The sequence below is a fragment of the Lynx rufus genome, unplaced genomic scaffold, assembly GCF_022079265.1.
Source record: "Lynx rufus isolate CCGP_SWC_20201006 ecotype Redwood Valley unplaced genomic scaffold, mLynRuf1.p SCAF_15, whole genome shotgun sequence".
NCBI classification, from domain to species: domain Eukaryota; kingdom Metazoa; phylum Chordata; class Mammalia; order Carnivora; family Felidae; genus Lynx; species Lynx rufus.
Genome location: NW_025814829.1, coordinates 28,071,476 through 28,088,161, shown reverse-complemented (window position 1 = coordinate 28,088,161; position 16,686 = coordinate 28,071,476). Strand labels below are relative to the sequence as shown.

Below are 16,686 nucleotides of genomic sequence, written 5' to 3'. Positions count from 1 at the left end.
CAGGAATGAGCACGAGGATAAGCCTGCTGCCGTGTTGAGGCGCAACGCGGCACATTGGGAAAAGTGAAGGGCTTTGACTTTGGAGTCTGATGAGGTTGCGTTCAGATGTTGCCCATTCCCCACCCCTCACCCTGCCCACCCTCACACTTAACTCCTTAGGGAAAGCACTTAAATTGCAGCTTTCATTTCTTCCCGTGTAAAATGTGGAGAAGGACATCCATTTCAGAGGGAGATATTGTTTATTTTTATTTATTTATTTATTTATTTATTTATTGCTTATTTTCATTCTTTAATTTTTTTAAGAGCAGCTCAGCATATTTTCACAAACTTCAGGAAACTTTTAGAGATATACTAAGTGTTTCTAAATAAACAATTTTATCTGCGTTTGGAGGATGTGGCAGACTTCGGTGTTGTGAAGTCAAATTCTATGATTTTCTTCTACCACTTAACATTTCTTTTTTGTTGTTGTTGTTGATACAAGATAACATTTTATTTTATTTTATTTTATTTTTTGTTTTTTCAATATATGAAATTTATTGTCAAATTGGTTTCCATACAACACCCAGTGCTCATCCCAAAAGATGCCCTCTTCAATACCCATCACCCACCCTCCCCTCCCTCCCACCCCCCATCAACCCTCAGTTTGTTCTCAGTTTTTTTTTTTTTAATTTTTTTTTTCAACGTTTATTCATTTTTGGGACAGAGAGAGACAGAGCATGAACGGGGGAGGGGCAGAGAGAGAGGGAGACACAGAATCGGAAACAGGCTCCAGGCTCCGAGCCATCAGCCCAGAGCCTGACGCGGGGCTCGAACTCACAGACCGCGAGATCGTGACCTGGCTGAAGTCGGACGCTTAACCGACTGCGCCACCCAGGCGCCCCTGTTCTCAGTTTTTAATAAGAGTCTCTTATGCTTTGGCTCTCTCCCACTCTAACCTCTTTTTTTTTTTTTCCTTCCCTCCCCCATGGTTTCTGTTAAGTTTCTCAGGATCCACTTAAGAGTGAAACCATATGGTATCTGTCTTTCTCTGTATGGCTTATTTCACTTAGCATCACACTCTCCAGTTCCATCCATGTTGCTACAAAGGGCCATATTTCATTCTTTCTCATTGCCACGTAGTACTCCATTGTGTATATAAACCACAATTTCTTTATCCATTCATCAGTTGATGGACATTTAGGCTCTTTCCATAATTTGGCTATTGTTGAGAGTGCTGCTATAAACATTGGGGTACAAGTGCCCCTATGCATCAGTACTCCTGTATCCCTTGGGTAAATTCCTAGCAGTGCTATTGCTGGGTCATAGGGTAGGTCTATTTTTAATTTTCTGAGGAACCTCCACACTGTTTTCCAGAGTGGCTGCACCAATTTGCATTCCCACCAACAGTGCAAGAGGGTTCCCGTTTCTCCACATCCTCTCCAGCATCTATAGTCTCCTGATTTGTTCATTTTGGCCACTCTGACTGGCGTGAGGTGATATCTGAGTGTGGTTTTGATTTGTATTTCCCTGATGAGGAGCGACGTTGAGCATCTTTTCATGTGCCTGTTGGCCATCCGGATGTCTTCTTTAGAGAAGTGTCTATTCATGTTTTCTGCCCATTTCTTCACTGGGTTATTTGTTTTTTGGGTGTGGAGTTTGGTGAGCTCTTTATAGATTTTGGATACTAGCCCTTTGTCTGATATGTCATTTGCAAATGGGAGATATTAAGTTTAAATGAGATAATACACATACATTATTTAACGCAGTGCCTGGAAAGAGATCATGGTAAGACACCACCATTGTTACATTTACAACTTTAATCCTTACCAGGCCTCCTTTATGGGTCTCAGTTTACATATATGAACACACCATAAAAGATTCCAGGGATGTAGGGAGCACAGCTGAAACAGAGAGATGGGGCCACTCGGTAGTAACCAATCATCCAGCAAGTTGTTCCTGAGACCTTATGGGTCTTGCCCAGAACCATGCCTCCCAGACGGGGATATAGAAACAATGGCACCTGTGTCCCCATCCCCAAGAAGCAGGCAGCATAGTTGAGAAGACAAAAATCTACACACGACTATTAAGGAACAAAAAGTACTAGGGGATAATGGGACTTTGAGCCGTAATGGGGAAGGCGGAGCCATTCATTCCTTCAACAGAATTTATGTCAGTTACTGGAGCTACAAAACCAAACAGGTGTTACAGGAACTTTAAGGCCAACTTAGTCTTGGAAGACGCAAGAGCTTCATATTTTGTGCTATTGTCTTTCAGCTTCCCACGAAAGAAGTTGGCCTGGGTGGCACAGCCCCGTGAGAGCCACCAACGATGAAGCTCCTCTTCCTCACCTGCCTGCTGGCGGTTTTCCCAGGTGCGTCTGTCAGGCCCCAGCCCACCCCTCCAGGATCCATTTCCCTGGGAGCACTAAAATCAACTCTATCCGCAGGGATGCCACTCTCAAAATTTGCACTCCCTCGAGGAGGAAGTCTCACAGATGATACAGAAAGGTCATGTCTGAACACAGATGGATGACCAAGTGTTGGGGGTGGACAGGGACAGGAATGGCAATTCCTCGCTTCAAGGCCAGGAAGTCTGGTGAAAGGTCTTCACCAGGAGGGGGAAAAAAAAAGATCTTGACCTTAAACCAGGCATCTCTAAGAGTTGTTATGGGGTTTGGGGGAAATGACTTATCCTTCTTGGCTGTCAGTATCTTTGCTGGGGAAAAAAAAAAAGGATCTGCCAAGTGTTTTTAGAAATATAAGAAAATAATAGATAATAAAGGCAATGGCATAGCATCCTACAAAGTGGCTTTTTATGAAAAAGGCTATCATTAAATAAGTTTGCCGTCCCATTGTCCTTACAGTGATTACTTTTAATGAGTTACAGTTAGAATTTAATACTGATTAATCCATCTTTTTACCCAATCACAACAATTATCCAGCTGTAGTACATAGCAAATAACCCGCCAAAGGTACATGTGAAAGGAGGAAAATTTCATCTCCTCGGGGTGAGCCGTCAGGATCCTTTCAGCAGGCTTTACCTCCTCGGGCCTCAGAAAACGTGTGTCTTCTCTCCCCACAGTGGTCTCTATGAAGAGTCCCATATTTGGTCCCCAGGAGGTGAGCAGTGTGGAAGGTGGCTCAGCATCCATCACGTGCTACTATCCGGCCACCTCTGTCAATCGGCATACCCGGAAGTACTGGTGCCGGCAGGGAGCCAAGGGCCGCTGCACAACCCTCATCTCTTCGGAGGGCTACATCTCCAAGGATTATGAGGGCAGAGCCAAGCTCACCAACTTCCCCGAGAACAGCACATTTGTGGTCAACATTGGCCATCTCACCCGGAATGACTCTGGACGCTACAAGTGTGGTCTGGGCATTAGTAGCCGAGGCCTCAACTTTGATGTGAGCCTGGAGGTCGGCCAGGGTAAGAATCTAGGCTCCTTGGGCTCCTTTGGGAAAGTGAGAGGGGCTCATGTCGGGAGCAACTGGAGGGCTTCAGGAAGAATTTCCTCAGAGGGAAGCGCGTCTGGCCTGGGATGGGAAGGCTGTGTGTCCTCCTTCCAGAGGCAAGGGCTTTACATAATAGAACATGGAAATGAGACCTATAGGACCTACTTGGGGGTGGTGGGGGGACTTTTTAGGTCTTCAAGGCCTATCACATTTTAGGGCTTTACTAAGACTATAGCTTAGAAGAGCATCAGGAGGAAGAGATCTGTCACCGGGTTTGTGGCAGGTGGAGCAAAGGGGTTTTGAACTGAGGGAGACAGAAAAGGCAGGGAGAGATTTGTAGAGATTCTTAAATTCCTGCCATTGTTGCACCCTTCAGATCAAGACCTTACGACACCAGAAGGCTTCTTTCAAAATGCATTTCTTACCTGGGATCCATTAGTCCATCAACACCCTCAGCATAAATTAAATGATCAGTTCTTGCCCAGAGACCAGGGCTCTGAAGGAGTGGGCCACTGACCAAGCCTGTTCTAACTGAGAAAAGAGAAAAATAAGAAAGATCTTTCTGGCCAGGTTCAATGACCAAGGCATATTAGATAATCAAGAAGAAATTAAGAGAGGAAGAGGTCTTAAGGGAGGAAAACTGGAGGGGTTCTCAAAGATATGTTTTGCTCCTTTGGGATGTGCCTATTATTATCTGTGGACTAAATGAAGAGTTCATTCAGCTGGTCATGTAGAGTCATAAAATGGGAGAATTTTAAGAGCTGAGGAGAGCTTGGAGTTGACTCTATACAGGATGTCCAGAACACTGGAGACCATGAGTATACATTTCAAATGGCAAAAATTCATTCCTTTACAAAGCAGCCCATTCCATGTTTGGACTGTTGTAAATTTTAGAAACTTCTATCACAACACACTGAAATCCATCACCCTCTACTTATATTCATTCTGTTTATTTCAGCACACGTTAATTTTGGCACCTATGTATAGGCATTGTGCTAGGCACTGCAGGGAGTCAAACGTGTGTAAGGGATGTCTTTGCTCTCAAGGGACTTCCACGCTGTGGGGAACATAATTAACTATATGCAAGATCAGATGTAAAAGAGATACAGCTATAAATGTCAAGAGAGCACAAAGGAGGAAGAGAGTAGTGTCAGTTTAGGGAAGGCTTCCCGGAGGAGACAGCAATGAGGCTTAGTCTTGGAAGACATATTCTGACAGTGTCCCTCCGGGGAGGAGAGCTCTGAAGGTGAGAGGCACACCCAGGCCCTCACTGGGAATGCTGACCGGCCCTATGTTTCAAGAGAGTGAAATCACAAATTGCCACCTGTCCGTTGTCTTGCAGGTCCTGGGGTCGGAGATGACACTGAAGTCTACATAGCTGACTTGGGCAGAACAGTGACCATTAACTGCCCTTTCAAGTCCGAAAATTCTGAGAAAAGGAAGTCTGTGTGCAAGAAGACAGGCCAGCTCTGTGTCCTAGTCATTGACTCCAATGGGTATGTGAACCCCAACTATAGCAACAGAGCAGGCATCGATATTGATGGTACTAGTCAAGTAACGTTCAGTTTCGTTATCGAACGAATCCGGCTCAGCGATGCTGGGATATACGTCTGCCAGGCTGGGGATGATTCCAGTAATGATAAGCACAATGTTGACCTCCAAGTGCTGAAGCCTGAGCCTGAACTGCTTTATGGAGACCTGAGGGGCTCAGTGACCTTTGACTGTGCCCTGGGCTCTGAGGTGGCAGGTGTGTCCAAATTTCTGTGCCGAATGAGCAATGGGGAAGACTGCGACGTGGTCATCAACACCCTGGGGAAGAAGTCTAAGGATTTTGAGGGCAGGATCCTGCTCACTCCCAGGGACCAAGGCTTCTTCAGTGTGCATATCACCGGCCTGAGGAAAGAGGATGCAGGGTACTACCTGTGTGGAGCCCACTCTGATGGCCAACCTCATGAAGGCTCACCCACTCAGATATGGCAACTCTTTGTCAATGAAGGTGAGACCTGAGACTGGGAGGGGAAGAGTCATCCCAGCAGGAGGGCACCTGGCTCCCACCCTATGAGTCTATCCAGTATCGATTAGTCAGTTGATGATGTCTGCTCCCTGACAAACTCTGAACTGCATGTCCCCATGGACAGCTGGACAGGAGAGCTAGAAAACACGGCCTCTGCCTTGTGTTACCTACTACCTATTACTTGTGTAATGACTAATTAGGTTATTAAAGGCCTTTCAATGGCTGTCCCTGATTAACAGAAAGGAGAGTGAAGCACTTGACTGAGGCAAAACCTGTAGATCATATGGGTCTCTGAGAGCCACAATAAGGACTTAGCATGGAACCCTGGGCTTGCAGGGGCCACCTGTCCCTTCTCTTTGTCTTTTGAGCAGAATGGCACCTCATCCTTCACACTCAAATGGGAGAAAGTTTGGCTTCTCTTGGTCTCAGAGCTCTCCCAGGAAGGCAATGCCCCAGCCTCCAAATTTCCTCCTCAACATCTCATAGGGTTATTTTTTATTCTGCACCATCTGGCCTACTCAGCTGTACTTTGGCAATCCAGGAGGGTGGTGAAATAATTAAATCCCTGCTCCCTTTCACCTGGGAGCATCCCGTATAAAGTTACCCTCATGAGAAACAGCAAACCAGTACTTGCAGATCAGTGTCCCTGCTCTTGTGACCTTTCCTTAAGGGGCTCACATTCTCTGTCCATCATTTTTATACCCAGCTCAGTCCTCATCACATTCTTCAGCATCTTCATAGCCCAGCATCCCCACTGAACCTCAGCTTTGGCTTATTGGAGAATGGCCATCCTTTTCTGAGATGGCCCTCAGGGTCCTAACCAATTAAACCTTCTGTGCTACATAGTTTATATTTTAAATCATACCATTCTAAATTTATTTTCTTAATTTGGAGAAAAACCATCTGACCATTTTTATGGTATGAGCTAATAAACTGACAAATAGTTACATAGGGAGAGATTTTGTAAGAAGCCCAAGGAGTTCAAGGACTGATGGCCTCTCCTTAAACTCCTTCTATTCTCTGCCCAGAATAAGGTGGGAAAAGAAAATGAGATGCCCAGGCTAGTGGTGAAGATCACTGGAGTCTGGTTGGATGGCTCCAGCGATAGGCTCTGTGACATTAGGACAGTCTTTCTCATTTTCTAAGGAGAGTGAGGTAAATAGTCTAAACCTCACTCCCCACTCTGGCTGAGACCATGGGGAAGAGACTGCCAAGACCATGTTGCTGATGTTCTGAAATTCCATCTCTGTCTGTACTTTCAGAGACCACGATGCCCCAGAGTCCCTCTGTGGTGAAAGGTGTGGTCGGAGGCTCTGTGGCAGTGCTTTGCCCCTACAACCCTAAGGAAACAGATAGCCTAAAGTACTGGTGTCGCTGGGAAGACACTCCAAATGGCCGCTGCCAGCAGCTGGTAGAGAGTGAGGGGCTGGTTAATGAACAGTATGAGGGCAGGCTCGCGCTATACAAAGAGCCAGGCAATGGCACCTATACAGTCCTACTCAACCAGCTCACCAATGAGGACGCTGGCTTCTACTGGTGTCTGACCAGTGGCGATACTCACTGGAGGTCCACAGTGGAGCTCAAGATTGTCGAAGGTAAGAGCTGAACTGGGGCAAAAGAGAGGGGAGGCATCCCCAGGATCATCCAGTCCACAGCGACATCACCCGGAACCACTCTTCTTTCTATCTCATCCCATGCTGATGGGACAGACCTCGGGAGAGAGCCCCCCTGCCGAGATGTCATGTTTTCATAATTGTAACAACCACCCTTTCCTGAGAAAACCCCACACTCACCAAACCACCACACATAGAACCTTTTATTATCAAGAACGTTGGCTTCTTTCACAGTGTATATGGCATCAGCGGAAGTAGAGTGCAGCTCTTTGTATGGAGTCTAGAAGAGAAGAGAGGAACAAGGAAAGCAAACTGAAGTCAAGAGTTTGTGTTTTTTGATAGACTAGATTAATGTATGGGGGTCATCAACAATAATCATTACATAGGCACATGATTGCATTCTTTATGTATTCAGTATCATGTATTTACTTATAATGCTATCCAGAGAGGACACGGGCTGTGGACAAATGTCCTCACCACAGTCACTTCCCTGCAGCATTACCAATGCCAACTTGTGTGCCTATTTCTCCCTCCCTCCCTGCTCCAGGAGAACCGAGCCTCAAGGCACCCAAGAACGTCACTGCTTGGGTGGGAGAGACTTTCAAGCTCCCCTGCCACTTCCCGTGCAAATACTACTCCTATGAGAAATACTGGTGCAAGTGGAGTAACAAAGGGTGCAAGACCCTGCCCACCCAAGATGATGGCCCCAGCCAGGCCTTCGTGAACTGTGACCAGAAGAGCCAGATAATTTCCCTGACCCTGAACCCAGTTGCCAAGGAGGATGAAGGCTGGTACTGGTGCGGGGTGAAGGAAGGCCACCGATACGGGGAGACCATGGCTGTCTATGTGGCAGTCGAGGAGAGGGTAAGGGGTAAGTCTCTGAGGGCGAGGCCTACGCCCCCCCCCCCGGGGACATCAGAGAAAGGCTCCTGCCTACAGGCTTCTCCAACAGGGGTGGCCTTTAGGTTTGGTTATAAGAGACTAGAGGCAGGGGGAGATTTAGCCTCTATATAGTCTCATTTAACCCTCTAAAAAGAGCATCTGAAATAAACATACTAACTAAAAATAAATAAATAAATAAATATTAATAGGTTTGCCATATGACCTCAGCTTCAAGACAAGTCCCGTAGTTGTCCCTTCAGGCCATTTTGAAGCCCTTTCTATGGGAGAGAGGTTCTATATGCAGAAATTTCAAAGTCACTACCACATGCAGTATGCTCTGCCAAAGCCTACTGTCAAAAGAGGACCAGATATCTTCATGTACAAGATCTGGTAAAGAAAATTAAGGCAATCCCTTCTAGAAAGTTCGCATCTTAAGTCTCTTTTTAAAATGTCACATAAAATGTTTTATTCCTAATGAGGGTGTGATTAGTCCCGCTAGAAATCCTACTGTGTCTGGGTGCAGCTGATCTGGTTCACTGAGGGACCCATTGCCAAGCTACCACCAGGGGGCAGCACTATTGCACCCAGTCCTGTGGTCCCTGGACCTTGGGCAGGGTTTCAAAGCTGAGAAAAACTTCCGTCTCCAAATGATAGGTTAGCCCTGAAACAGAGCCGGGTCTATGCCATGGATCCTTGTAGATGGACACGGATTTGGTGTGAACAGGACAGAGATCATCTGACAAGCTAGAGAGGACCATCACTCCTCTCTTTCTAGTGTCATCCTGGACTCCACTCTAACAGCCTTGAGATCTCACCCTGACCCTGTGATTGCTAATGAAGTCCCACTCCACGGATTCCCTAACTCCAGGGAGTGAAAACTGACAAAGAACAATCATTCAGTCCCACTCGTCTTTCTCTAGGGTCCCAAGATGTCAGCCAAGTGAGGGCTGCTCCTGGTGAAGAGGAAGTAGAGTCAAGTGTCAGGAAGACTGAGAACAAAGTGATTCAGGATCCCAGGCTTTCTGTGGAGGACAGACCAGTGAAGGATACTGAAGACCCCGCTGGTGAGAGCAGAGCATCCGCGGACACGGACAGGTGAGGACAAGGACCTCAGGTTGGGCCATGGGGACCATAGAGGAGAGCCTGTCTACCTGTCAATAGTGAAGAAGGCTTCACTGTCTTGGCTTGTGCTCAGGAGGGTCCTCTGGCCTTCTCATGTGGCTGGAGTGGCATCCACCATTCAGTTTAATTTCCCAGGCCTGGGACGCAGAGAAGGCCCAGTCTTTGCTTTTGCCATATCTGAGAAGTATCCTTAGAAGAGTAGAGCTAGGGGGCCACATCAAGAGAAGGGACTGAAAGAAGGAACTAGTGAGACTCAACCTGTCAGCACATCCTGGGACCCCAGGTCTCCCTTCCAGTGACTAACTCAGTCTTTCTTCCAGCTCTGCGGGACAAGGCAGGAGCTCCAAAGTTCTTGTCTCTACCCTGGTGCCCCTGGGCCTGGTGCTGGCACTGGGGGCCGTGGTAGTGGGGGTGCTCAGAGCACGGCACAGGAAGAATGTTGGTGAGTGCCTGAGATCCCTTGCTCCCCATCTCCAACCCTGAGCCCTTGGACCTCTGTGGGGTTTTATCTGCCCTTCGTGTGTGTGGGGCGGAGGGGGGGGCTACTACAGTTCCTTCTCTTTCATAGGTTCCAAGAAAGGGTTCTGGGAAAGCAGGATGGGGAAAGATAAGCTCCTACCCAAAATGTACATTAAAGTGCTGCTATCTCTGGAACATCATCTCTGATGGCTCGGGGTTCAAGTTTAGAGGCAGGATTGGCAGGAGGAGGAGCTCAGGAAGAACTACACTTCTACCCTAGTTTGAGAAACTGACTGATTATATGACTTTGGGTGTCCCCATTTCATGCCTCAGTTTCCTTAGGGCTCAAGGCAGGGATAATAATAACCACCTCACTGGGCTGATGTGAGGACAGAATGAGACACTGTGCGTTGAAGGGTCAGGGGTTGTTGAGTCTTGATTATCTGTGAGAAGGGATGGAGAAGGAGACTGATCATTTCTGTTCTTTTCTGGGTCAGAGTCAGAGGTGAGCAACCTACCACACTGCCCCTTCCAGCTATCCTTTGGGGCTCCCTCAGAGGCAGCGTGTCCTGCTCACATTTGTCCTCTGTCCCTACACTGACTCCTCTTTCTCCTGGACAGACCGGATTTCGGTTAGAAGCTACAGGACAGACATTAGCATGTCGGACTTCGAGAACTCCAGGGAATTTGGTGCCAATGACAACATGGGAGCCTCTCAAGTCACTCAGGAAACATCTCTTGGAGGAAAAGATGGTACGTCCCTCACTCAAGGGAATGCCCAACCCCTGGGAGGGCAAGAATTATACCTGACTCTGCCTCTGGGGTGGGAATAGGAGGTTAGTGAAGGCTAATCCCCCCACCTTGCTCTTCACATAGAGTTCAGCGCCACCACTGGGAATACCATGGAGACGGAAGAACCCAAGAAACCAAAAAGGGTAAGAGTGAGGAGGGAGATGGCGGCCCCACTTGTGTGACAAGGAAGTGCAGCATGAGGGTCTGTAGTCATATCTCAGAGTTGGGGCTGATGTCAGAATAGGGAAGATAGTGTCAACTTTTTGAGGGCAAGATGTATCCTACTGGTCGTGGTGTTAATGTGGCTGAGGTGCAGGAGATGAGCGGCATTTATAGGCTGTGAACTTGCAGCGGGGAGGGAGACTGGGGGTTCAGAAGGAAGTGCGCAGAAACTTCAGCCACAGAATAAGAAAGGTCAAGTGTCAAATGCCAGTGCCTAGGTGAATTGTCTTCCTGAGCTGTGGAACCTGTAGACTTCAGGCCACCCACCCTCCCTTGAGAGTTTGCGCTCAGGACCAGCCTTTTGCCTGAGTCTAAAAGACATTTGCTGGCAGCAGGCAATTTGATAGTCACTAGAAGCCCTTCCCCACTCCAACCACATGCCATATGACTTGAAATCCTACCAGAGGTGACTTCTGACTCTGGGTCACATATTACCCTCCTCCCACCCGCTGTGCCTCCTTAACCCCAGCGTGTAAATGCTTGCTACCGTATCTACTCTCCCTTGAAGCAGCAGAGACCCTGAATCTGGAACAATTAGGGGAATAAGCTAGTCCTGAAGACGGGCTTCCCCTCCAGCCCTGTGTCGTCGCAAAGCTCCATCTTTAAGATAGTGGTCCTGTGGCTGATACCAGCCTAGACCACCTTGCCCATGTACTGTGTGGGCAGAGCTTCCGGGGACAGGCCCAGGCAACAGGGGTGGTTCCACTCCATGTGTCGGAAGGCGGTAGTGAGACAGAGGGAGATATTTTTAGAAACTGCAACTTTCCGTTTCTCAAAATGCATCATTGGTGAGCATGGGGAGCTAGATTAAGAGCAGCAGGTCAACACAGTCTGGGGTTGCTTAAGCCAGGATTATGTACTCAATATATTTAGTGCCTACCCTCCCTCCGACCCCCACCCGCTGAGCCAACACCCCAAACACTGACTCCTGTCCTGTTGCCCCCTTAGTCCTCCAAGGAGGAAGCTGATATGGCCTACACTGCCTTCTTGCTCCAGACCAACAACATGGCTGCCGACGTCCAGGGGGCACCCAGTGAAGCCTAGGCACCAGCTGTGCCCTCCCACCATCCATGACAATCACCTTCAGAATCATGTTGATCCCCGGGGCCCTCAGCTCCAGGGTGCCTCACTGCGTGCCCCCTCACTGCATGGGATTCTCAAAGGGATTCTCCTCCTCACTCCACCCCTCCTTCTCTCCATCTCCCCCTCTCTTTCATCTTTTCTTCTTTCCTTCATTGAAAATACATAGTTGGATATTCACCAGAACCAAGGCAGCCTTCTAGACACTGGGACAGAAAGGCCGTCACCCCGGCCAGCAGCATTTTTGTAAACATCACGGAATCCTTGGAAACTGCAGCTCCTCTTGGTGCAGTTATACTCACCAAGACCTGAAATCCTCATCAGGTCTACTCACCTCTGCCCATAGTGGGAGAGAAATCATAAACTGTCTGGAGTCCTGGGGCCTTAGGGATCATGTAACGTGGGTTTACATACAAGGAATCACACACACACATGCAAACCTTTCACACATGAGAGGTAAAGAGGTTTGCTCAAGGGCACCATGTAGCATAAACTAGTGTCAAAACCAGGTTTGGTACCTCTACCTGTCCTCTTGACCAGGAATCTCTCTACGAGGACCCTTGCACTCCTGATGGAGGCAGAGTTCTAGAATAAGGAGGAGGAGGAGGAAGAGAAAAATGTAATGGAGACTAGTCTTTCGCAAGCCCCACCTCGGGGAAGAGGACTCTGTCTTTTTCTGTCACTCAAATGGACCTAACAGGATAAAAGAGTAGTCAAATACACATAAAGCCACTTATTCGAAGAGCTCTGAACCAAAGGAAGGAAAGAGGGTGTTTGATGATGCTGGGGAGGGGCTGATCTCCAAAGAACTAAGGTTTAAGGTCTTTTTCCCTCTGAGCTCTGTACTTCAACCAGCACCTACCAGCTGAAACTTGCTTCCAAATCAAAGATGTGATTTAATTAATAATTAAAGACCATGATTGCCACCAAGGAGGCTCAGACTGCATTTGTCCCCATACCTTCTATTTCCCAGGTAACCCTTTCAGGGTGTTTTGCTTTGGTAACCATTTTCAGGCACTCCAGGCTGTGTGCGTAAACCAAAGTTCCCCCCACCTCCAACGCTAGACTGAAGGGGGCTAGGAGACTGCCTGTAAGTGGGACCAAGATGATCAATAAAAGAATTGTTTGGGGTCTACACCAATCGTCAAGAACCTGAAACTCTGTGTTACAGAACTTAATTAAGACTATTTATAATGGAATAAACCGAAAGCAAGTATAACTGTGCTTCTCTTAGGCATTAAGAAAAAATCTTGGTTAAGTATCCATGGAATTCTTGACCTTGGATCTTATACCTTCCTGGGGTATCCTTCCAGATAGAGAGGCTATTAATCAAAACTCAAGTAACCAAATGAGTAAACTCCTTCCACAGAAATTTCAGCTAGAAGCTAGTTAAATGATAACTTAGCTTTTAGAATAATTGACCCAAAGTCTCTTGGGGGACAGTGATTAGATAAAGGACCCCCTTGTCTGCCAAGGCCATTCCTAGGTTCTGGCACTGAACCTAATCATATCCTATCAACCCCTCACTCCACACCAGACTCTTCCTCAGGGCCTCTGTGTATCAGAGTTCTCTCTGGGAGAAAGTTCTTCCCAGGCTTCTATCCTGCCTGATGTGGGGAAGAGAATTTGCTTCCACCTGGGCCTTGATCATACTGCTTCTGATGCTTTGTGCTTCCAAGCCTGCCCTTGACCAGACTCAGATTTCAGTCCTCCTTAGTCTCCCCTCCTGCTCTACCAACCGTAATGTCCAGGCCTGATTCCTGGACCCTGACCTGGATCAGAGTCTTGGGCTGCACTCTGGCCCGGAGAGATGGTCATCAGGAATATTTATTTCTCTCTGTTCTCTGTAAGGGGGATGCATATTTAGCTTCTTCTGGAATGACAGCAAATCATTCCAGGAGAACCAAAACTACAAGGTGCATCAGAACCTATGTTTTCCCCCTGGAAGCTACTCTCCAACCAAAGCATCTTTCCTGGGGCAGTAAGATTTAGATGCAGCTTCTATATTAATGCCAATAACCTGCAAGCCAATCCGGAGCTCAGGCAGCCTATCCCATCCCCTAGAATCAAAGACCAAGAAATGCCACTAAAGTCATAGACGATCCTGTATTATTCTTAACTGATGTTATAAACTGGTGGTCAAGTATAATAATGTACGGCCCAAAGCCCACCTGAAATCCTTCCATGAATAAGGAAGCTGGTCTGTGGCTGAAATGGGATATCTAATAACTTAAAAGGTCAACAATTTGGGGGAGGGTTTAAGTTTCCTAGCCTGCTATAACAAACCTGCATAAACTGGGTGACTTCAAATAACAATAACTTAGTCTTGCACTGTTCTGGAGGTTTGAAGTCTGAAACCAAGATGTCCGCAGGGTTGGTTTGTTCAGGAGGCTGAGAGGGGGAAGCTGCTCGGGCCTCTCTCCTCACGTCTGGCAGCCGCCCGCAATCCTGGGTGTTCCCTGGCTCATAGCTGCATCACTCCCGTCTCTGCCCCATCCTCACGTGGCCTTTTCTTGATGTGTCTGTCTGGGTCTTCACACGGCCTTTGTACAAGGACACCTGCCATTGGATTTTGCTCCCCCCCATCCTGTTTGGCCTCATCTTAATGGATTACACCCACAGAGTTCCCATTTCTAAATGACGTCATATTTTAAGGTTCTAGGTAGACATAAATTTCAGAGGGACACTATTCAGCCCAGGCCTTGGGAGTAACAATCGACTGTGGGGTTAATGATAAACCAACTAGCAATGATCAGTGCCGAGCAATGACTCAGAGGAGTACTTAACTGTTTCTGATGATTAAAAAAAAAAAAATCTTCCTCAAGTTCTTGAATTATTTTGATTTTTTTTCCTTTAAAAAATCCATTAGGTAATAATGATTACACATTACTAAGGCCCAATAGTGGCCGAGAATCTGCTTACAGTAGTTGATTTTGGTTTGTAAAGCTATATATATACATATATACATACACATACACACACATATATACATACATATACATATACATATACATATACATATACATATACATACATATCGTTTGTCTAAGCTTTTCCCAAGAATCAGGACAGAACATTTGTCCTAAGAGCAGTAAATGAATCTGGTCCCCAAAGCAGAGAAACAAGTACAGTCCCCTCCTCACCGACCCCACGAGCTTCTCTGAAATAATGAACTCTACTAGAGGGTCTATATAAGAAACATAATGAGAGATCATCTTAGAAAGACCACATATCTAAGGAGCCACCAAAAGAAAAGATATAAAACAGACCAATGGCTCCCAACTAGCTAGGGTGCTGAAATAGGAAGGGAAAGAAGATGGTCAAGCTCTTAGATTCCAGGAGTTCTGAGGGCTTGGTAAGCCTCTCCTAAGGCTGATAAAGAAATGGGCAGCTGACCCACCCTCACTGGAGTCAAAAGTCTTTGATTAAATGTGTGGAGGTGAATATTCTAAACTCCAGATTTTTGCTGATAAATCGCATTAAAATTCATCCAAAATTCTACATATTTGGGTTCTAACCTTAGAATATCAATAGAAGTGTGGCCATATTTAGGTAAGAAGTCTTACCATTTCTTATAGCAGAAGGCCATGGGTAGGCTCACAGTAAAGGTTAACCTTCCCAAAGTCTTGTTCCTGTGGAGTGGCTCAGTCTGGGTCAGGCAAGCCTCTCGCCCAAGTTCTTGGAAAATGGGAACCACAGGGTGCCTGAGCCGGGTACCTCTACCTGAGTGGGCTCCTTGGTGAATCTAGCAGGTGAGGGGATGCTCATGATCTGTCTTTGGGGAGAGTAGTGTTGGGTCCCGGGGAGGGCCACTTAGGATCTCAACCCTCAGTCTGGAAAGGCCCAGAAGATGGCTGTTTCGGAGGTGAAACGGCCTCCAGGAGGTCAAAGGAGGGTGATGTTACAACCAAGCACAATCCATAATGACAACTTTCACCTTAACGGAGACGGCTAATCTCCACTGAACTCACACTATATTCCAGGCATCGTATCAAGCCCTTTGTGATGCTTACCTCAGGCAATCTTCACGACAACCTTATGAGAAATATTTTTCTTATCCCACCTGTAACATAGGGAGGATAATAAAAACCCAAGTCATTATGGGGACTAAATGAATTCACCTGAAGGACTTAGGACAGTTCCCAGTGTATCTGGCATTATTTATTATATCCACTTCCCTGTCGTCAGACTCTGAATTTTTTCCCATTGCGTTCATCCCTTCTGGTCAAGCGTTAGCCCCAGAGGATGTTAGGCCATTGAGTCCCCTGCCTGTCAGTGGGCTTCAGCTTTTCATACCTTTTCCCAAGTGGGAACACCAGGGCAACACAGCCGCCCTGTGAGTCAGAAAAGAGCAATAAAATTTGGTTGGTGAAAAAAGAGGGAGAAGAGAATGAAGATAGTAAACTCCTCCACTTAGCCAGGGTTCAGCCTTCCCTTGGGGACCCAGCCCACCCTGAGACCTTGGGGTAGAGACTGGAGGTAGAGACTGGATCGCCCAGGTCTGGGAGTTTTGATTCCTCAGATTTCAAGCGTTCACTTCCTACCCAGGAGTTCTGAGACCCCCCCGATTCCCGCTCGTAACAACCCCAGTGTGATGTTACTAAGGGTTTCATCTGGGCCACCCGCGATGTGAAAATATCTCATTCCACGCATTCCCAGCACTGCAGCTACAGCACATCCAGCCCACGTCTCCATAGACGCACGTGTGCACGCACACAGCATGTTCACACTCACAAGCCACACACACACACCTACCCATCTTACTCCCACATTCTTACACCCACAGTCACACACCCACCCACCACAGTCATTTATTCTCTCTCTCGCCAAGGCAGTCCCAGGTCTTGAGCCCAGCAGATGGCAGAGCCCAGCTGTGGGACAGCCGTGAGGAATTGGGACGAGCCCTCCAAGTAGGAAGGGTGGAGGCTGACCAGAACCGAGGCCTCTGGCAGTCACTCACTCTAACCAGAGGCCTGAGGCTGCCCCCTGACACCTTGGCCCAGTTGGTGGTTGGAGGAAATCAGAACTGCAGCGGCCCTGAGCTGATGGAAACCCAGATAGGGGTGGGCAG

The 16,686-nt window shown here is 47.4% G+C and overlaps 1 protein-coding gene across 1 annotated transcript; it reads left to right on the top strand.

Annotated features, from left to right (window-relative positions):
* Window positions 1-2,307: 2,307 nt before the first annotated feature.
* PIGR (polymeric immunoglobulin receptor) lies at window positions 2,308-12,498 on the top strand. Its single transcript, XM_047077274.1, has 10 exons — window positions 2,308-2,350; window positions 3,061-3,405; window positions 4,774-5,427; window positions 6,708-7,040; window positions 7,606-7,929; window positions 8,861-9,035; window positions 9,383-9,504; window positions 10,143-10,274; window positions 10,398-10,456; window positions 11,484-12,498. The coding sequence occupies exons 1-10, from the start codon at window positions 2,308-2,310 to the stop codon at window positions 11,577-11,579; spliced, it is 2,283 nt and encodes a 760-aa protein (XP_046933230.1). The 3' UTR covers window positions 11,580-12,498.
* The last annotated feature ends 4,188 nt before the right edge of the window (window positions 12,499-16,686 follow it).